General features: G+C 44.4%; 1 protein-coding gene and 1 long non-coding RNA gene across 15 annotated transcripts in view; one reads left to right on the top strand and one right to left on the bottom strand.

Annotated features, from left to right (window-relative positions):
* Positions 1-713: 713 nt before the first annotated feature.
* Positions 714-21,187, bottom strand: part of STRADA (STE20 related adaptor alpha) — a 30,299-nt gene continuing 9,825 nt past the window's right edge. For 4 of the 13 annotated variants that reach the window (XM_058705249.1, XM_058705247.1, XM_058705248.1 and 1 more), the window contains 12 exons: positions 21,005-21,084; positions 19,007-19,064; positions 16,241-16,269; positions 10,510-10,612; positions 9,509-9,630; positions 6,968-7,076; positions 6,732-6,855; positions 5,041-5,212; positions 4,414-4,518; positions 2,256-2,497; positions 1,908-1,950; positions 714-1,624 (listed from right to left, as the gene is read on the bottom strand). In XM_058705249.1, the coding sequence (XP_058561232.1) occupies positions 1,472-1,624; positions 1,908-1,950; positions 2,256-2,497; positions 4,414-4,518; positions 5,041-5,212; positions 6,732-6,855; positions 6,968-7,076; positions 9,509-9,630; positions 10,510-10,612; positions 16,241-16,269; positions 19,007-19,064; positions 21,005-21,040 (1,296 nt within the window). In that variant the 5' untranslated portion in view covers positions 21,041-21,084 and the 3' untranslated portion in view covers positions 714-1,471. Of the gene's footprint in view, positions 1,625-1,907; positions 1,951-2,255; positions 2,498-4,413; positions 4,519-5,040; positions 5,213-6,731; positions 6,856-6,967; positions 7,077-9,508; positions 9,631-10,509; positions 10,613-15,436; positions 15,536-16,240; positions 16,270-19,006; positions 19,065-21,004; positions 21,085-21,187 lie in introns of those variants that run through there. The other 9 variants (XM_058705252.1, XM_058705253.1, XM_058705255.1 and 6 more) reach the window with 7 other exon arrangements.
* On the top strand, positions 5,225-17,515 carry LOC131498226 (uncharacterized). 2 transcript variants are annotated; one of them, XR_009255345.1, is made up of 5 exons: positions 5,225-5,903; positions 9,998-10,148; positions 10,348-10,483; positions 13,164-17,188; positions 17,425-17,515. It is a non-coding gene; the product is annotated as an uncharacterized LOC131498226 (long non-coding RNA). The 2 variants fall into 2 exon arrangements; XR_009255344.1 differs by having other exon boundaries at positions 9,998-10,483.

Below are 21,187 nucleotides of genomic sequence, written 5' to 3'. Positions count from 1 at the left end.
CACCTCAACTGCTGTAACTGCCCAAAGGAAGGGGGGGGGGCGGGGTGGTATTTTTCTTTTAAACTGGAGTTACAATTTCTGAGGGAAGGGAAAGTGAGAGCATTTGATGGTTCAAAGCAGCTTCAAGCAGGGAAGAGGGAGGGGCACTTCCTTCACCTGAAGTTTGAAGTGCCTGGGGGGGGGGGGGGGCGGGGGACTCGCCAGGCCCATGCACCTGCAGGCCAGGCAGCACCATGGAGACCCAGGTCAGAGTCTTCCCACCCTTGCCGGCCACTAGCCAGGATGACAGAGAGGGGACAGGTCTGGCTCTTAGGTTACCTGCTCTTTGGGTATTAGTTCCAGCGGTAAGGAGACACTGCAAAGTCATGTTACAAAACAAAACCCTCTACCTCGTTTCCTGCCAAAGGTAAGCCTCTTCTGCCTGGACTCCTAGCGGCCCAGAAGTGGTCCCACACGTAGAAGGGCTGGTCTTTAGCACCTAGACCTTCCCAGCCCCAAAGTGGTTTGATGGCCACAGGCTAAAATGAATAGTCAGGTGATACATCTATTACGGGTTTTAAAAGAAACTGGCATGTTGTGAGGCTATCTAATGAAAGCGGTCATGGTCGGGCTTCCACGTGCACCCGTGGGACCACTCTTGGATGGCAGAATGTGGCACTGAAGGACTCCCATCTGAGCCTGTAAGGCCAGCACACAGCAATGCCACTCTCCAATGGGTTCTCTGAAATGTTTAATTTGTTCTGGCAATGAAACTAACGTGGCATAAGGACTTAAGTCCTCAGGCTAGGCAAGACACTGTGGCCTTGGAGAAAGCCTCAAGGAGGCTGGCAGGAGGCAGTAAGATGGTGTGAAAGGGATGAGCTGCACAGATGAACTATGGGAAGGCTTTAGGTGTTGGGGCACAAGTGATGAAAGGGGTGAGGATGGACTGCCCCAGCCTTGACCTGGTGCTTAACAAGAAAAAAAATGCCCTTCCCTTCAATTACCAGGGAGAGGCCTGGGGGCTGGAGAGGGGGGGCAGGTGGCTTATTGCTTACCCCTCCGGACCTCTAAGATCCGAGAGCAGAGGGAGAGAATGCAATAGGCTGGTAGGACAGCTACAGTGAGAGGAGGAAGTCACACAGTCCCCAGGTCAAGGAGTCAAACCCTGGGCTTGGCCTTTAGCCTTCCAGGGCCAGAACAGCATCTCTTTCTTCTGAAGAGGTTGCCTGAACTCCCAGGATGGAATGTCAGATTTCTGGCCTCTGATCACCGGTTGCTGGGATTCCTGGGTGTCTCAGAAGTCCTGGAGCAGTAAAAAAGGTTTCTCTCCAAGAATTTCTCTCCCAGTGAGTAAGCGGCCAACTCTCCTGGCAGAAATGTCTTTTCTACCCAACCTGCACCCGGGAGGGTGGGAGTGTGGCCGGCCCTCAGAAAGGGCCCCTGAGGCTCACATGTTCCAGGACTGAGAACGTGCACCTTCTTCGGAGGCTCAGAACTCCCAGTCGTCCACCTCCAGCTCTTCCAGGTTTGTTACCAGGCCAAAGATCCCGCTGTGATCCTGAGGCTGACTGCCCTCAAAACTGGTGATGGGGGTGACAGGGCGAAGTAACTCAGGCAAGGCCTCTGAGGCGCGCCGCTTGATCTGAGGGAGGAGAGGCAGTTAGGGGTGGATCCTGTTGCTCTGGGTCCCAGGACACCATCAGGCAAGAACTATGGCCCCGTGACAGTTGGACTGTTAGAGCCAAGAATCTCTATGAGAGGAAGGCACAGCGCCTTTAAGGGGCTTCAGAAAACTGGGCATTTCTCTTTGATTCAAAGGGAGGAGGAGAGAACACCTAAGGACCCCGAAGCTAAGGGGGTTGAGGGTCGCTAGAAGCATAGGCAAGAAGAAAATCCCAGGGAGCCTCAGGAGAGTGCTACCATACCTGCTTGAAGAAAGAGTGGTTCAGGAGGGTACTGGCACTTGGTCTGTGGAGAAAGGGGAAGAGAGCCCAGCATTACCCCTGTGCCCCAGGATTCCCAAATCCTGCTGCTCACACCTTATCCCCAGGCTCCCTCTGCTTCTTCCCTCAGCTCTAGAAGAAACAACAGCCTGAGCTACCCAGGTCGCTTCTTAGCAAACCGTTGTGTTGATCCCTCTGGCCGCAGGAGCTCGGGACTCCTCCGGGAACCCAGCCCTCCACAGAACAGATGAATCCTCTCAAACCCTGCCTTCGACCCCCCAGGCCCTCTCTGCCCCCCACAAAGCCCGGCTCCCAGCCCACAGGAAATACCTTACGTCTGGACTACGCTGAAGGCACTGCTCCACAAAGTGATGGAAGTGGGGGGAAAAGGTGCGGTGATAGGGGTGGGAGGGCGAGTCGCCATTGGAGGTCCTGGGGGTGCTGGTGGCCAGGCTGTCACTCAGGCCAGAGTTGGCTGCTGAGCGTGAGGTGCTCATGGTCAGCTCCTCGGCAGGGATGGTGCTGGTGTCCAGCAGGCAGGGCACGGTGCCATTCAGCTTCTCCAGCAGCATCTGGGGAGGACAGAGCCAGGACGCGGGCTGGAGGGGGGGCCCTGGAAGATCTATGGAGTTTCTTCACAAATACACTTTTCCCAGTATACAAGTGTGGTTTAGGGGAGCAGAGAAAAGAAAAGCAGAGTAAGTCTAGTTTTCTCAAAGGTATGCTGGCCACTGGCTCCGCAGCCATACCCCAGCTCAGCCAAAGGGAAGAGGAGGAGAAGGCCTGCAAGAATGCACCCTTCCGCCATGGCTGCAAGGAAGGTCCCTGTCTTCTCTCCCGTTTATAAGACTTCTTCACGTCCTTTTAACTGTAGAGCACTCACCCTAGGGTGAAGGCGGCTGTCAGGTCATTGTCTTTGGAGTCCAGCCCCAGTCTCTTGTGCCCAGGTGGTTCGGGAGGGGTGTGTTACACAGCGCCTGCCAGGCACGCCCTGGGTTGTCGCTGCACGGGAGCAGGGTGCCCAAGGGCCGACTAAGCTTGGGCAGCTGTGCCACAAAGTCCTCTGATGCCACACATGCAAAACAGCCCCAGCTTGGGGATTGCTGCCTTTGGGGTTGTCCTCCTGAACTTCCGGGCCAGAACCCAGAAGTCTCTCTAGAGCTGTGCTGTCTAATGTGGCAGCCACCAGCCACATGTAGCTATTTATACTTACATGAAATTTGGTTTACAATTCAGTTTCTCAACCTCACTGGCCACACTGTAAATGCTCAACAGCCACAGGTGGCTAGTGGCCACTGTACTGGGCAGCATAGATAAGAGAACGCTGCCACTACCTCAGAAGATGCTATTGGATAGTGCAGCTCCTGTACCTCTCATTCACCTTAAATAGCCTTCTGCCTTTCCTGAGCACTTTCTGTGACCCTCTTACTTAGATTTTCTAGACTTCTTACTGAGGTTTCCATACCCTCCTAATGAGTCTGCTAGATCTCATCTACCTGCTATTGTGATCTTTCTGAAATATGTATCTGATGCTATCGCTCCTGGGCTTAAAAGCCTTCAGCAATTCTCCATGTGGTTTGGGACAGGAACCAAATGCCCAGGTGTGGCACACAAAGTCCTTCATGCTCTGCCCTGGCTCCCTGCTCCAGCCACATCACCCAGCAGCCCCCCAGAAGCACCTGTACTTCAGCTATTTGTAACCATTGCTATTCCCCAGATCCTATCCCTGTTTGACTCTGGGTCTTTGCACATGCTGTTCTCTCTGCCTAAGTTTCCTTCTAGTTCCCATTCCTCACACAGCAAACAATTACTATTTGCCTTCAAGACTCAAATGTCACCTCCTCCCAGAAGCCTCCCTGGATCGCCTGCTCTACAGAGCTCCCCTCTGGCCACTCTCTAGCTGCCCCTATTCCCACAGGGCAGTCTGTGGGTTCAAGGGAGAGCCTCACTCAGAGCCTCCACCCCTCCACCCCCTCCCAGTTCTAGATCACGCTCCAGATACTTAGGATTCAGGTAATTCTTGCCGAAATGACCCAAGTCTGCTTCCTAGACTTGATAAAGCCTGATAAGCCTCTTCCCTGGTCTGTCTCCCAAAGGTAGACTATGGCACTGGCTGTGTGTGCCAAGGAGTGGCCGAAGGACAGTCATTGTAAGGGGCATGAACAGATGTTGAACTTGTAGGCTGGAGGTTCCAAAGGTATCGGCCAGAATATGGTAGCACAGAACCCGAGAAGCCTGAGAACTCTAAATTAGAAACTGGCCTTCCAGGTATATTTATCAAGGTAGGACGGAAATTTATTTTTTGTAAATTTATGAAATTCATCTAAGTAGACAACATGGTATGTGGGCCTCCATTTGCACACCTGCTCCAGGCCCTGCAACAGTCAGTGGCGGGCCTGCTCCTGGGCTCTCCTTCTCCAGGGTCCCCTCCCACAGCAGGGGAAGGCAGTGGTGGGCAGGTAAGAAGGAAAACAGGCTGAGGGCTCACCTGGGTGGCAGGCATATCCTTAAAGGGGACATGGCCATTGGCCAGCTCACAGGCTGTGATTCCCACACTGTAGATGTCAGACTTGGCATCGTAACCCTGCAGATTCTAAGTCAGGAGAAAAAAGCCACAGATCACTCCTTTTGTAGCCACAGTTGTTCTTAGAAGAGACCAGCATGGGGCAACATCTGAGGGGAGGAAGACAGTATCTGTCTCAAATCCAGCCCACTTTCCTTGCCTGTACTACTGAAGAGTAGCTGATATTGTAAAGGAATGAATGATGCTGTGTAACAACCAGGGAGAAGTGTGGGTCCCCATACTCCTGCTTAGTGGAAGGATGTGGAGAGCACCGAGTATTTCAAGAATGCTCACTCTTCCTATAAGGAAGGTCTCTGAAGGGAACTGAAATAGCATTAGGTCCACTTTGGGACCCCACAGAGAGGAAACACCACCATGTGCAATGGGCTGAGAGGCCTCCCGGGTCTACCTACCAGCAGGGAACCCCTCCCTCTGGAACCCCTTACTCCACTCAGAAGCAGAGCACTCCCATCTGGGGAAATTCCTGAGGGCTCCCTAGGGAAACTGTGAATTGGTGAGGGATAGGGGCTTCTCAGGACTCAGTCCACAGACCTGCTGGAGGACCTCTGGGCTGAGCCAAGGCAGAACCTTGACACTGTACTTGGGAAAGTCGTGGACCACACGCTGCCGCTGCCCATGGCTGATCATGCTGAGGTTGCTGCGTAAACCAGACAGGTAGACCTTTCCCTCCGAGGAAATCAGAATGTGGCTGGCTTTGACGCTCCTGGGGTGGGGTGGGGTGGGGTGGGGAGCAGAGAGAGGGTGTCACGGGGCCACAGGAGCCCTTCACGTCACAGACCTCTGATCTTCACATACTAGGTAAATAGTATATACACATAAACACATTTTAATATAATACATGCATAAAAAAAGAGAAAATAGCATGACCCAATTTACATACCACCAGATTTTAAATCTTTATATTTTGCTAAAGTTATTTTAGGCTCACAGCCCACTGCTTTGAATCTGTGGGTATTCTTATAAAGCGGATCATGGTGTGATATCCATATATTTTCAATTTACCTAAAGGTACTGTGTTATGCATCCCATCCTTCCTTCACTCCTCAGTGCTGTTTGTAAGATCCATCCGTGTGGCCACCTGTATACAACCAACCTTTGCTTCTAACTGCCACCTGCACTCTGGGGTGGGATCGAACACTTCTACTGACCCCTTCTTCCAGGAAGGAACATTGATGCTGCCTCTAACCACCATGGGTATGAATGATGGCATCTACCTATGTCCCCTGAGAGGCCTGTGTGAGGGTTTCTTTGGGGCGTACCCCCAGAGCAGCATTGACGGCCCCAGTGCCGACTTACCCTGACTGGTTGCATTGGGCCATCTTCCACTGTGCGGTCAGGAGACCCCACCTCACCACGCTGGGCCTCAGCCAGCCTCCAAATGACACTGGTCTCAGGTGTGTAGGGTGACATCCTCCTGTTTAATTTGCTTTTCTGATTCTTATTAGATTTGAGTGTCTGGTCATATTGAGAGTCCTTTGGGTTTCCTCTTCTATAAACTTCAAACCCTTTGCTCATTTTTCTGTTGCTTTGCTTATCCTTTTCTTATTGATTCACATAATTTCCTTGTTACTAATCTCCTGTGTGTTCTAGACACAGCTAACATCTTGCACGCTGTCACCCATTTCTTAATTTTGTCCATGGTGTTCTTTTTCAGACAGATATCTTTAATCTTGATATAATCAAATCCATCATATGTGTTTTGTGCTTCTAAAATATCTAGACATTCTTCTGTGCCTCAGGTCACAAAAATATTTCCTTCTATCCAAGTCTGTAGTTTTATATCAGACATTTAGGCCTTAATCCATCTGAAAAGTGCTCCTTTGTACGTGGAATTAGGTAAGGGTCCAGCTTCCCTACTGTGAGTGTCTTTTCCTAATACCATCTATTAAGCAGCCCCTTGCCCCAGCCTCTCAGCACAGGGCTGACTGTGGGGCACACACGCAAGTTTAGGTGCTCCAAGGAAGGAGGGGGGTGGGGCACAGAGGCCCATGCCAGATGTTCTTCTCACACAGCACTCAGGACCGAGCTGCTCAGTAAAGAGAAAGTTGGCACCGATAGGCTAAATGCTCTACCAAGTCAGAGGCAAGGACAAAATCCCAAGCTTTGATTTAAACTCTGACTTCACTAACCTCAGTCAACCTTCTCCCCTTCCCCTGTTTACTTGAGGGCTCCTGGGCACAGATCCCTGCTCTTGTCAAGGGCGATTACGCCTAAGAATGCACCTGTGTACGTATCCCATGTGGTGGATGTAGTCCAGGGCCTTGAGCACCCCCTGCAGGATGTAAGCAATCGCCAGTTCATTCATGCCGTCCATGAAGTGTGTGCAGATGAGATCCTTTGCAGAACCTGAAGAATTGTGGGGACACGGGGAAGGGTAACAAAGAAGGGAAACAGACATGAACCTGCTGACAACAGCGTTCTCAAAGCACCTCTCTGCCAGGACCCCTGTTCCACTCACCATACGCCATGAATGATGTGACAACCCACAGCTCATTGTCTGCAATAAAGGTGGCTCGATAGGGCAGGATATTGGGATGGCTGAAGAGTTTAGAGACATGAAGCTCCCCCTGAAAACAATGGTAAGCAGAAGTCAGAATCAAGGGGTGCTGAAGAAGACGCTCAACATGACGGTGGTGGCATGAATAACATGGGGACCCAGTCTTTCCTGGAGGTCTTCTCAGAGTCCTGGAAGCAGCCCAAGCAGGTGGCCACCCACATGAGAGAAGCCAGGCTCTGCTGTCTCCACAGGGAAGCCAGCACTGCTCTGCCAGCTTCTGCCTGCATTTGGCTCCACTAGCCAATCTCAGAGAGAGCCTCAAGAAAAATTCCCTACTAGGGGCGCCTGGGTGGCTCAGTCGGTTGAGCGTCCGACTTCGGCTCAGGTCACGATCTCACGGTCTGTGAGTTCGAGCCCCGCGTCGGGCTCTGGGCTGATGGCTCAGAGCCTGGAGCTTGCTTCCACTTCTGTGTCTCCCTCTTTCTCTGCCCCTCCCCCATTCATGCTGTGTCTCTCTCTGTCTCAAAAATAAATAAACGTTAAAAAAAAATTAAAAAGTTGGATGGGTTTTGGGGGACTTGGGTGGCTCAGTCGGTTAAGCGTCCGACTTCGGCTCAGGTCACGATCTCTCGGTATGTGAGTTCGAGCCCCGACGTCGGGCTCTGTGCTGACAGCTCAGAGCCTGGAGCCTGCTTCTGATTCTGTGTCTCCCTCTCTCTCTGCCCCTCCCCCATTCATGCTCTGTCTCTCTCTGTCTCAAAAATAAATAAAAACGTTAAAAAAGAAAAAGAAAAATTCCCCACCAACAGCGAAACTGCTAACAACAGGGTAGAGGGTCACAGCTCGCCACGTCAGAAATGATGAGAACTAACAGTTGACTGAAGACTTATAAAGTAATAAGCTTAGTTCAACTTCAAGGGCCAAGGCACAGAACTCCTCTTTAAGATAAGAAAACAAAAAACACTGGGGCACCTGCGTGGCTCAGTTGGTTAAGCATCCGACTTTGGCTCAGGTCATGATCTCACAGTTCGTGGGTTTGAGCCCTATATCGGGCTCTGTGCTGACAGCTCGGAGCCTGGAACCAATTCTGTGTCTCCCTCTCTCTCTGCCCGTCCCCCCACTCACGCTCACCCTCTCTCTCTCTCTCTCTCTCTCTCTCTCTCAAAAATAAACATCAAAAAAATTAAAAAATAAAAAAAGGAAAACAAAAAACATTTCCCTCTTATAAAGGAAAATGTTGTAATCGATAGGACAAGGAAACAAAGTTATCAGAGAGAAAACACGAACTACTAGACAGCTGAAGGTACTTCTCCAGCAACCTAGGAGCGAGAGAGCAGCTACAGAAAGTGTCAGACCTATGGGATTTTAGAATGAATTTGGACAAAAGAACTACAGAAACTCAGGGGTCCTGGCCTCTGGGACATGAGCTAAAGGCCAAACAGGAATACTTTCTGCCTATCTACTGCTCCAAAGAATTTAAAAAAGAATCCTAAAGTCCAACATGCTCTAGAATGAACTCAGATATCTTTCTTCCCAAATAACTAAGCTGGGACTGACTTTTGGTCCCATCCTCAGACCCACAAAACTACTCTGAACACGAATGGGTGTTAGAGCACCATCAGAAGAGCATGAATTCAGGGAAACACTGTGACGAAGAAGAGGGATAGGTTGCAGTCAAACTGCTGAAAACACACTGACCCAGGCCCTGAATCTAAAGAGCTCCCGGTGCGGGGCGCCTGGGTGGCGCAGTCGGTTGAGCGTCCGACTTCAGCCAGGTCACAATCTCGCGGTCCGTGAGTTCGAGCCCCGCGTCAGGCTCTGGGCTGATGGCTCAGAGCCTGGAGCCTGTTTCCGCTTCTGTGTCTCCCTCTCTCTCTGCCCCTCCCCCGTTCATGCTCTGTCTCTCTCTGTCCCAAAAAAAAAAAAAAAAAAAAAAAAAAACGTTGAAAAAAAAAATTTAAAAAAAAAAAAATAAATAAAGAGCTCCCGGTGCAAGCCTGAGTCAGGGAGGAACCCAGGCCCCGGCCGGCTGCTCTCAGATCTGTGGTGTCCCCTGTAACAAGAGGGCAGCTACCTCCTTCTCCAACAGAAAGGAACCTCAGGAAACAGGACAATGAGAGCCAGAAGGTGGCTGTCACGGCAAAGCAGGCTGCCCCGAATCTGGAACAAGACTGCCTGGGTTTGAATCCTGTCTCTACCACTCACTAGTATGTGTGACTGTGGGCAAGTTACTCAGCCTCTCTGAATAGTAAATAAATGAATAAATGAGCCACAAAGGCATCTTTGGAGAGGAAGAGGGGAGTATAAATTGGCCTGAGCAGAATTACAGAATCCTTAGTGCCAAATGCCCACGATTTTTCATTAAGAGCTTCTGTTAACTTCCTGGTTTGGTCCGCCTTCATTTTCTGCCAGCTATTTTCAGAAGACAGATGTAAGAGTTGCCTTGTAATTGTGATTGGAACTAAGAGCCCATCCTTGAAGCGTCCCAACACATTTTATTACCTGCAAGAACGTCACCATCTCATTGGAACAAGCTTCCAGGTTAATCCTTCGTACCGTCACGTACTCTCCTGTCGGTTTGTACCTTGCTAGATTCACTGTCATCAGGTCCTCAAATCCTTTGCCTAAAAGAAAAGGAGAATGTCATGAACAAGGACAATGGCAACAGAGGTAGCCTTAAAGAGACTTGATTTAAAATGAGAACTCGGGGCGCCTGGGTGGCTCAGTCGGTTGAGCGAACGGCCTCGGCTCAAGTCACGATCTCATGGTTTGTGAGTTTGAGCCCCGCGTCGGGCTCTGTGTTGACGGCTCAGAGCCTGGAGCCTGCTTCGGATTCTGTGTCTCCCTCTCTGTCTGTCCCTCCCCCACTCATGCTCTGTCTCTCACTGTCTCAGAAATAAGCATTAAAAAAAATAATAATAAAAAGAAAACTCAAAACTTTCACTAACTATTCCCCTTGTGGCTGACATTTCTTGATTTTTCTCTTATCAGTTCCTTCTCAGCCAACCACTTGAAGTGCCTATGGTCCAGGACATCAGAAGCCAAAAAGAAAAAATTGCAAAAGAGCTTCTCTCCTAGGGGCGCCTGGGTGGCTCAGTCAGTTAAGCGTCTGACTTTGGCTCAGGTCATAAGGTCACAGCCAGTGAGTTCCGGTCCTGCATCGGGCTCTATGCTGACAACTCCGAGCCTGGAGCCTGCTTCAGACTCTGTGTCTCCCTCTCTCTCTGCTCCTCCCCCACTCACGCTCTCTCTCTGTCTCTCAAAGATGAATAAATGTGAAAAAAAAAATTAAAAAAAAAAAAAAAGAGCTTCTCTCCTGGTAACATGATCTCTTTTCCCAGATTTGGAAGACAGAAGCAAAGGAGAGTCACAAAAGCCAGTTTTGTCACCCTGAGTCCTGCTAACTAGCTGACAGCCTCTGGCACACACTGATCTGGGGATGCAGAGGAGGCCACAAGAGTGCCCAGGAGCCTGAAGGTAAAATAGCAGTCCTAGGACTTTACCTATGACAGAGAGTAGCTCATAGCGCCCTCCTTCCGGCAGGAAGCTACTCATGATCTCCTGTTTAGACAGGGATGCTATCGACTCTGAGCTCGCCTCATTGGTCTAAAGAAAAAGAAAAATAGGTTAATAAGAGAAAATTGGGTGTGGGATGGGAGTGGGGAGGGGGTGATTCAGACCCACAAGGAGACTGGCATCTAAACATACAAATTCTGACTCGGGGTCAAAGAAATAGGTCCAACACTATTCGATGAGAAATGTAGAACACCAGATGTTCAGTGTAGTCATTAGCACTAACATCAGAGCCAGTAAGTGTGAGCACCATCTACAAATGGGGGTAGGGGACAGGGCTGGTTCCTAGTCAACTGTTGATTTGCTTGTCCTTTCCAACAATTGGCTCATTTGCTAAAAACTATGAAATTCTTACTTGGGGAAAGGATGTCTAGAGAAAGGCATGTTTAGAAAAGAGAAGGGGGATGGAGAAGTGAGGGGTTCTCTTGAATTTCCTGCTGTATTGGTGTCCTATTTTAGGGCCCTGACTACAAGACTCCAAAGGTCACATGCTGAATTTTGCTATAGGGGAAATTTGGCCATAAGAAGTACCCTCTTGAGCAAACCAAGAGCCCAGACCAATCATTCTCTGACATTTTCTTTCTTTCTTTAAAAAAAAAAAAAAATTTTTTTTTTTTTAATGTTTATTGTTTTTGAGAGAGAGAGACAGAGAGCAAGCAGGGCAGGGGCAGAGAGACAGAGAGAGAGACATAGAATCGGAAGCAGGCTCCAGGCTCTGAGCTGTCAGCACAGAGCCGACACGGGGCTCGAACTCACAGACCGCGAGATCATGACCTGAACTGTAGTCGGCCGCCCAACTTGACTGAGCCACCCAGACGCCCCAATTCTCTGACATTTTCAAGTGAAGCAAGAAAACAGAGAACACATAGGGCTGCAGGCAAGGCACAGGGCTGTCACGTCTCAGCCATCATCCCAGGCGGAGGAAGTGACCTGCTTCCTGGTTCCTGCCATAAATGAAGCTGGACCTCAACCAGTTAGGATGTGGGCATCACACCTCTGGCCTTTGAGGTCCTAAAGGAAAAGTGCCCAGCAAAATTGATGGCAGACTAACTCTCCCTTCAGCTCAAAAGGCTCAGACCTAAATTTATTTGTGTGATTTACGGGCCATATTTTTCTTTCTTTTGGATCTTCTTTCCTACGGAGATGGAGTACCTTAGGCCAGCTCAAATTTCATATGCTGTATTCCTAAACCTGACCTCTAGTTAGGAAAAGATCTTTGTGAACACAAGAAAGGCCCCTCACTCAGCACTAGCCAGAAGACAGGGAGTCAAGAATGTTCCGACATGGTGGTACCTCCTTGCTGGGGATCCCTGACGTTTCAAGGGCATCCAGTTTCAGGAGTTGATGGAACTGCCAAGGGGAAAGAAACCAAGTGGGCTTCTTCCTCTTGCACCACTTAAGTATGACAGTAAGAGGAATCTAGCCAACCAAAAGTGAGCCCTGTCAGCAAATTTCTAATTCAATCAATTTTTTATATTTCCAAGATTCATCCATATTGTTGTATTTAGCCGTGCTGTACACCCATGTTGTGTAAGAGTCATCTTGTGAATATACCTGTTTATCCATTCCAGTGTTGATAGGCTTTTGGGGTTGTTTTTGGTTCTGCTCGTATGAACTGTGCTATTTAGAAACCCATTTGAATGTGTCTCTTGATGTGTATATGCAAGAGATATTCTAAAGCTTATACCCAGAAACTGAATTGCTAGGTTACAGAGTATATGAACAATCGACTTTACAAAATAATGCAAAATTGTTTCCCAAAATGGTTAAACCAATCTACACTCCCTCCAGTACTGTATGTATGTTCTCATTGATCCATTTTCCCCCATCGCTTAGTATAATCAGACTTAATTTTTTGCCAATCTCATTGTGAGTGTGATTTATATTTCCGTGATTGCTAATGAAATTGAGCATCTTTTCATGTATTTATTAGCCATGTGGGTTTTCTCTCAGGTGAAATTGGCTCTTTGTGTCTCTTGTCCATTTCTCTACTGGAATGTCTTAATGTAGGATTTCCCCAAAGTAGGCCGCCTGGAACACTGACCTTGGCAGTTAACACATATAAATGGTTTACACGTCCAATTAAATGAGAAAATGAAGCATTCTCTCTCATGGAGAATCACAAGGTGTGCTTGCATAAAATGGCTTCAAGAAGTTTTGTAGTAGGGAAACTTGTTTAATTTTGTTTAACCTAGCATTTCCCAAATCTACTTGTCCCGAGAACCTTTTGTACCTCATATCTGTTAAATTTTGGGAAAGGTAATTTGGGAAAGGCTATTTTAAGTAAAACATATGGTATTATGCAAAGACTATAGGCTCTGGGGCCAGACAGAGGCAGAACTTGAACTCAGGTCTATCACTTGCTCTGTGACCGTGGGTAAATCACGCTAAATTCTTGGGATCTCTGTTGTCTCATTAATGGAATAATTCCCAGTTTATAGGGTTGCTAAGACAAATGAGATAAAATACGTAAAGATCTTAGTGCTACCTCGTGTTTCATAGGTATTCAGTAAATGTGAATTCTATTCTTTTCCTCCCTCTTTTGCTGCCTACTGTTTGGTCACTCTCCTGTTCAACAAATAAGATGGAACAGAGAAAATGGAGAAACCAGAGTATGCAGGGTAGAGCTTGATCAGTAGTTAAGGTTGGTTTGATTTTCACTTTTACAGTTATCTGTTTTCAAATGCTCTGAAAATATGTTCTAGGAACATTTATAGCCATTGTGGCTTCTTGACACTGTGGTGTTCAGAATAATCCCAAGTGCCTCTGCCAGCTGAGAGACACACACACAACTATGGGACAAAACAGAGTAGTAATTTGAGCAAAAAGCCCAAACCAGGAGCTCTGAAATGGCAACCTACCATTTGTTTAGAATTTATAAGCTGCAAGCTAAGTTAGTCTTGAGTCCCACCTTAACTTCATACCTCTCACCACCTGTGCATAATCTTGTTCTACAGATCCTGTTTTCTCAACTATCAATCTACCCCTCATAAAATCGGCATCATCAGTTAACACAAAACCCAGGGTGTGGCTTTCAGACCCAAAGTCCCTACTCTGATCTGTGAGTATCCACATGATTCGGCTCCTGCCTACTTCTAATGACTTCATCCCTTACCACATCCCTGTGACTTGCTACACTTGACCCATACGAACAGGTGCACTTCAATCTTAGGAAGCTCACACTAGAGGTCCCTTGGTTTGGAACATTCCTGCCCTACTCCTTCCTGCCCCTGCTATTTTCTCATAGCTGCTTCTTCCCTACCATTGAGATTTCAACTTAAATGTCATCTATGCATTGAGGACTCTGAGCAGAAAGTAAAGTAGGCTCTCAGTCACTTTATTATGTCATCTTGTTTTACTTTCCTCACAGTAGTTATTATTGTGTTCATTGAACTGTTGCCTGCCTCCTCAATTAGAATGCAACCTCCATGAGGGTATGGATCCTGACTGTCTTGTCAATTTGGTATTCCCAATGCCTACAGTGATGCTGGTACATAAAAAGATGATTTAAACAAGTTTGAGCTGAGGTTTCCTGGCCATGACCTTGTCATTGCCATGAGTTAAAGAGGACAGTAGGGTACATGTACCAGCCAGTTCCACTGGAGACAGAGTTCAACATAATGACCTATACTGGAAAAACCAGCCCTCATGCAACTCACTGGATCCCCTGCTGCTAGGGGCACTTTATAGATCAGAATCTGGTACCTGCATGTGAGAAAGTACTGCATTTTTTAGCAGGTACAATCTAGAACCACTATATACTTGAAGGTCTTCCCCCTGATCTCCAGGCAAACTCCAAAATATTTCTCTAATTTGAAAAAGAGGCTATGAAGGACAGCTGGAGTTGTGAGATTAAAGTGCTTATTAAATGCATTTTAAAAAACTCCCATGGGAAAAACTACTGATAGATACTTTTTCATTACCTATGACCCTCTTCCTTGCTAGAAGTGCATATAAGACATGCTGTCTACTAGGCAATACCCTAAAGACATACACTTGCTGAGCCAAGGTAGGAAATTATGCATTAAACTACTGATATGATTAGGTAGTAACTTGACCAAATATTTCTACTATCTCTGTTGACTACAGAATAATACTCAAAAGTGTTAGTTTTAGGAAATACAATTCCTTAGTTAATTGGGAATATGAATTCTTGGCAATCTGGAATTGCAAGAAATGAATTTGTCTCTTGGTTATTGTCCTTGTCTCACTGGGAACACTCCTAAAATGGGCAATTTCTACATTGTGGATGTTCTACAAGTCTGAACTCAGAAACCGATCTTTATTTAGGAAAACAAAAACAGTGTTTTGAGAGGAAGAGGTCTGGTGGGATATCGCCACAAGAGAGGCGGGTTAGCTCAGTAGACTGTTTCAGAGTTAGAAAAGGACAAAATTCAGATGAAAAGGATGAAATGTTTAGTCCAGTCTCTTTAAAAAACACAGCACAGCATAGCTTTATTAGTATGATGTATAATCTCAAATTGTCTAGAGAAACTAATTCTAGCAAAGCTGCTTCTTAGTTTTTTCCCACCATGAAAAGCATTGTTGTTTATTTTGAAGCATTTGAAAAATACATAAGCTACTGATATCCAGAAAGCACCATAAAATAACATTGTTTAAAGAGCTTAAAACAAAATACAAGAGAGCACACAAAGACCATATTTGTGAAATGCTACATCCAACCCCCCACAGGTTTCACACAGGATAAGTCTTGGCATAACACCGGCAGCTGTGAAAATATAAAAATTATATAAAATGGGCATTCTCGTCTGGAAAAATATTTAACTGATCATATAGGGAATGTTTTTAGTCTCCTGACTGGAAAATATTTGGATCTGATAGAGAGATACTCCTTACTAGACTGTAGTCAAAGCTTCACTCAAAGAGAAATTCCTAGTCAACGTCACCACCCTTCTGCTGTTGGGGCTGCCTGCCAAAGGTGCAGATGTCTGTCATCTGAAAAGAAGAAGTTTATTTAGAAAAGCGTTCTTATCCTCTCTCTTTAGAAGACACTGATTCACATTATCAAAAATAGCTTGGTACACTGTGCACATCTGTGCACATGTGGTGTTATTTACTTTGGTAAAATAAACTACAAGAGTAGGAAACAGAACAAGTCTTCCAACCCTTGCCAATTAAAAAAAAAGTACACTTTCTGTTTTGTACTTTTTAATGTGGGGTTTTGATTTTAAGGTAGGAGATTTGATATCCTGCCTATAATCTAGGGAAAGCTCTGTAGTATCTCTGTGAACTGAAATCTATCAGCAATAGACCACAGAGGAAAAATTTAGTATCACTAGCCACTAAAAGTAACCACATCTTAGATTGTTGAAATTTTCTTTTCTTTTCTTTTCTTTTCTTTCTTTCTTTCTTCTTTTTTTTGGAGGGGGCGCTGGGCGATTGGTAAAGTTGGGAAGGGGAGGAGACCTTAATCCCCAAGAGAGAGCAAAAAGTGCCTGAGACTTTTTCAGCTTCTAAAGTACAGGTCAAAATCTTTCCAGGGTGAAACCTGACTTTCCACAAGTAAAAGAATTATACTACAAATAAAACTCAATGAAATAAGCAAAAACACAAAATGATAAGCCAACAAAAAACACAGATTTCCACAAGAAATCATTCCCATGCAACAGCCATAGAGCTCAAGCCTAGAAAGTCACTTACTTTTCTCCGAGTGTCACCCGGAGGCTGCTCTGGAGTAGAGAAATTGATTGTTGGCATTTTGTTTTTTAGCAGAAGACACATCCACATTCAGAACAGCAATTATTACACTTAGAACTACATTTATTAATAGAAACCACCTAAGAGTCATTATAGTAAAAAGTGTCCGCAGTGCTATATATAAACACATACATGTACGTACACACACACACACACACACACACACAGAGTAAAAACACTACACATAGATGGGGTTTTCAACATGAATCTATGGCTCTTGAAAACATGGCAAGGCTACTATTCTATGGGTATTCTTCTGAGTATAACTCAACTGCTATAATCCCAGTCTTACATTTACTTTCCATCAGCACAATGTTAGTTTCAATAGGCTGGTTTCAGAGTCTTATACTGTGAACAAAAAATTCATTATAAAGTTATAGAGATGGCCGGCTATTTCCCAGAGAGTGCAGAGGCTAGAAAACAGGCTTTAAAAAAAAAAAAAGGCAAAAAAGGTTTTAGCAGCAACATGTACATGTGAGACCATAACCCAATTAGATTCACCAGACACATACATTCTATTCTGAATACAAATAAAGCAAGGGCTTTCTGGGCCTCTGCTACCCTTGGTGAAAATAAAGCAAAGGGCAACTGAAATAACATTCTGCTCTTAAATCAGACAAATTCTGTATCTGTCCTTTTTATTTTCTCCATTCTATAAAAGTGAAAAAAATCATCAAAGTAGATTTTTAACTGGAAAGTACTGGAATGATCACACATCTCCAAATATCTTAAATTAAAAATCAGAGCATCCAACTGTATTGTTGAAGGAGATTGGCTGCACAGTAAATTAGCCTCAATTTGTCAAAATAAGATTTTTTTTTTTTTTTGCCTTGGACATCAGTTTTCTGGTACACAAAGGCAGGTGAAGTTGCTTAAGACAGTCTGTTAAAGGTAAAAAACCAAGGGGCGCCTGGGTGGCTCAGTCGGTTAAGCGGCCGACTTCGGCTCAGGTCATGATCTCGCGGTCTGTGAGTTCGAGCCCCGCGTCGGGCTCTGTGCTGACAGCTCAGAGCCTGCAGCCTGTTTCAGATTCTGTGTCTCCCTCTCTCTGCCCCTCCCCTGTTCATGCTCTGTCTCTCTCTGTCTCAAAAATAAATAAATGTTAAAAAAAAATTTTTTTTAAAAAGGTACAAAACCAAGTGAATAGATTAAAGGAAATCAAGCCCAGTCTCACAGAGTAGAAGGCAAATTCCAGGTTGTATAAAATTTGATAATATAGGGGCGCCTGGGTGGCGCAGTCGGTTAAGCGTCCGACTTCAGCCAGGTCACGATCTCGCGGTCCGTGAGTTCGAGCCCCGCGTCAGGCTCTGGGCTGATGGCTCGGAGCCTGGAGCCTGTTTCCGATTCTGTGTCTCCCTCTCTCTCTGCTCCTCCCCCGTTCATGCTCTGTCTCTCTCTGTCCCAAAAATAAATAAAAAACGTTGAAAAAAAAAAAATTTTAAAAAAAAATTTGATAATATATACTTCATCAAGCTGTAAGCAATATACAGAACAACCTCTTCACTCTCCTCAGATCAGTCAGTGATGAGGCAATTGTCAAAAGACCGCCAGAGATCCCACACTCAAGACACTGAAACCAAAATCCCTTCATTCAGTTCACATATCCTGTAATATTTTTAACCAATTGTAAACTGGACTTCCAAGTCAATTTTCACTAGGGCCAATGTTTACTTTTAAACACGGTATTCCCGTTAATGATGAGAAGAAAATGAGAGCAGGACCAGAATGCTGTAGTTTTGTTCCATTAGCTTTTCCTTTACTGTGCAGCTAATTTTTATTCTTCGGAACTAAAACAAAAACAATTCATCATGTTTCTAAACTCTCATTTGTCTAAAACATAACATTTTGACAGAGTTCACAAATAATACTCCTCTGGAAGTTCTTTGAATGCATTAGGGAAAATAAATTAACAGGTACCATTTAGTAACTAAAAAGTTTGAATTTTCAATGACCTGAGCCTACCCCAGGGTATTTTGTTTGGATCAGTCAACCAACACACTCAATCTGATAACCTGTTTCTTTAACTATAGGAGCTGAAGAGAGTGTCTTCGGTATTCAGACACAAAGAATGCGGCTCTAATATTATCATTTGTATAGAAAAGAATTTTCTTTGCCTTAAATTAACATAGCAGTTCTCAAAAAGGTTCAATTGGAAAACAGCCAAAGACAATGCCTGGCCCTGTTAAACCTCAAAGTTGCAAGGCTACTTCCGAAATCAACATGTGGATTTTACAACAGGAAGTTAATATTTTTTGTCCTGACAGATTTTTTTCCTTAGTTCTCCTAAGTCTCATAATTTCTACCACGAAAAGATGAGTCAACTAGATTGATCAGTAAAACCAGAACTTTTATATCATTGCTACCATTGTCCTGACTATAGTTTTATTTTTAAAATCTTCAAGGTTAGAAGCTTTTGAACACTTAGGTTTTTTCCTTTAAGAATATGTATTTTAACTGGACAAATACTTAGAAGAAATAAATATGCCTTTAAGTAAATACTGACTTTCTAACAATCAAGACAGATCAAGGTCAACTGCCAGATTAGTCCTCAAATCTTTGGGAAACCATAGATTCAAAATGGAGCCAAACAAATATAACAACTGTAATTTACACCTGCCCTTAGAATTGCTAATTTCTATAAATTGATTTAGTCAACAAGAGTAGTAATGTTTATCCTGAAGTGATGGCTAAATGCCATACTGTACTTACCTCCAAATAGTTCCAAATCTCTTAAGCCCTCAACAATGAACTTTTCCGAGACCCACCGCTAAAGAGGAAAACCCCAAAGAGAATTAGTATTTCTTCCAAGCCACAAAAAATTAGCTATCAGCCATTAGACAAACAAATAAACTACAAAACCAGAATCATGCAGTATAGTTAAGATGAATTTCTATGGAAAAGTTTTAAAAAGAATCTTGAATTTAAATCAACTGAAAACAATAGGTTAATTTCTTCCTCTATCCTTCTGTGCCTAATTTGATAAATAATCCTTAAATCTCACAGACTGATGAGAACCATGTAGGACTGGCCCTAAACAAGAAGAATGTTTTTGTTCTTCCTATATATACAACTACCTTCTGGTTCCATCTTACTTATTCAATGGCTATTACAGATGCTTTGGATCATAAATGCCAATGTAAAAAATACTACTGAAATTCACAACACAGAAAACAGAGATGAAACTGTTTTTCACAATCCTCTATTAGTTTGTAAAAGAAAACAGTAAACTGCATGTTCTTTCATCCACTAGGATTTCTAAAAACATCATCACCACACTTACATTTTCTATCAAGTTTACAAGGACCAAACTAGCATCACCAATCTGTGGTTCACTTTACTATCCTATTTCCAATGAGTATTGGATTTCCTTACTGATCAATGGTCTGGTGTCACCCGAACCAGGCAAGGTTGAAATAGAAAAGAAGCTCACATGTAAAAGTAACAGTATCAAGATTGCATTTCACTTAAGGACTGGTGTTAAAGTTTGGCTTGGGGGCATTCTTTCCACCTGGCAGAGTTCAGACTAAGGAGAGATTCTATTTTTTCCTCTTAATTAACAGTGAAGTTTACTCTTTCCAGTATAAATTATTCTTATATATACAAACATAAGAAAAAAGAAGATTAACATTCAAAAAAACAAGTTGCATAATATGGTTCATGAATGGGAACTATAATATCATTCTCTGTCCTTCTCTATATCAATTTTTTTCTAAATTAAAAAAAAAAAAAGGAACACCCAAAGTAAAAAATTTGGTATAAAAAAATCATATGTACTGTATCACAAAATATAACGTATACTTTAATATTTAGAAAGTGATATATTCATGCGTCATAGCTTTGTAACATTATCTTGTTACAAAATTTTAAAATAATTACTGCATTTAGAAATCAAATACTTGATAATAGATAATAAATAGAATACAATACTCTTTTTTTATGACATCATGGAAGCTATTATAAAGAAGCTAACTCGGGGCGCCTGGGTGGCGCAGTCGGTTAAGCGTCCGACTTCAGCCAGGTCACGATCTCGCGGTCCGTGAGTTCGAGCCCCGCGTCAGGCTCTGGGCTGATGGCTCGGAGCCTGGAGCCTGTTTCCGACTCTGTGTCTCCCTCTCTCTCTGCCCCTCCCCCGTTCATGCTCTGTCTCTCTCTCTGTCCCAAAAATAAATAAAAAACGTTGAAAAAAAAAAATTTTTAAATTAAAAAAAAAAAAAAAAAAGAAGCTAACTCCAGTGTTTGTTGGGGTCATTTTAGCTGGTGAGGTTTTCAGGTTTAGTAACATTTTTCATGTTCAAAGAGGCTCCAATTAAACCTATGATTATACTTAGAAAATGTGTTCCAATAATTACAATTTGATACTGATTTTTAAAACATAGACACTCATTGAAAATATGTAGGAAATGGGCAGCTTATTAGCAGTTACATATCTACAGTGAAAAGTGTCACTGATTCATTTAATTTTGTATGACTGATATTCATAAAATAAGCCACCTTGTTTCTTCTCTATCGGACAAGCTGGTGGGTATATCTAGTGTCTCTGGTCAGCCCTCTGCTTGCAAGCTCTCTCCTCGGGAGTGGAGGCCGCAACGTCTGCTTTACTTCCTACATCCCTCATGTTTGTAGGATTCTGAGCATCATATTAAAACACCACCTACACTGCTTTACAGAAAATAAAAATAGTAAAGCCAGAAGAATAGAAACACTCACCCTAATTCGCTCTGGTTTACTTACAAGAAAAGACATGAGTTCCTAATGTGTAGACCTACTTCAATTTCAAAAATTTAAACCTAAAAGGGAAATATAAACAGGTTGAATTAGTCAAATCTCCTTTTATAAAAATGCTTTTTGATTAACAAAAACTTACTATGAGTCTACCATTCAAAGCACTGT

The sequence above is a fragment of the Neofelis nebulosa genome, chromosome 16, assembly GCF_028018385.1.
Source record: "Neofelis nebulosa isolate mNeoNeb1 chromosome 16, mNeoNeb1.pri, whole genome shotgun sequence".
NCBI classification, from domain to species: Eukaryota; Metazoa; Chordata; class Mammalia; order Carnivora; family Felidae; genus Neofelis; species Neofelis nebulosa.
Note: the sequence above shows the minus strand (reverse complement) of the source record. Positions and strands in the feature narration are given on the sequence as shown.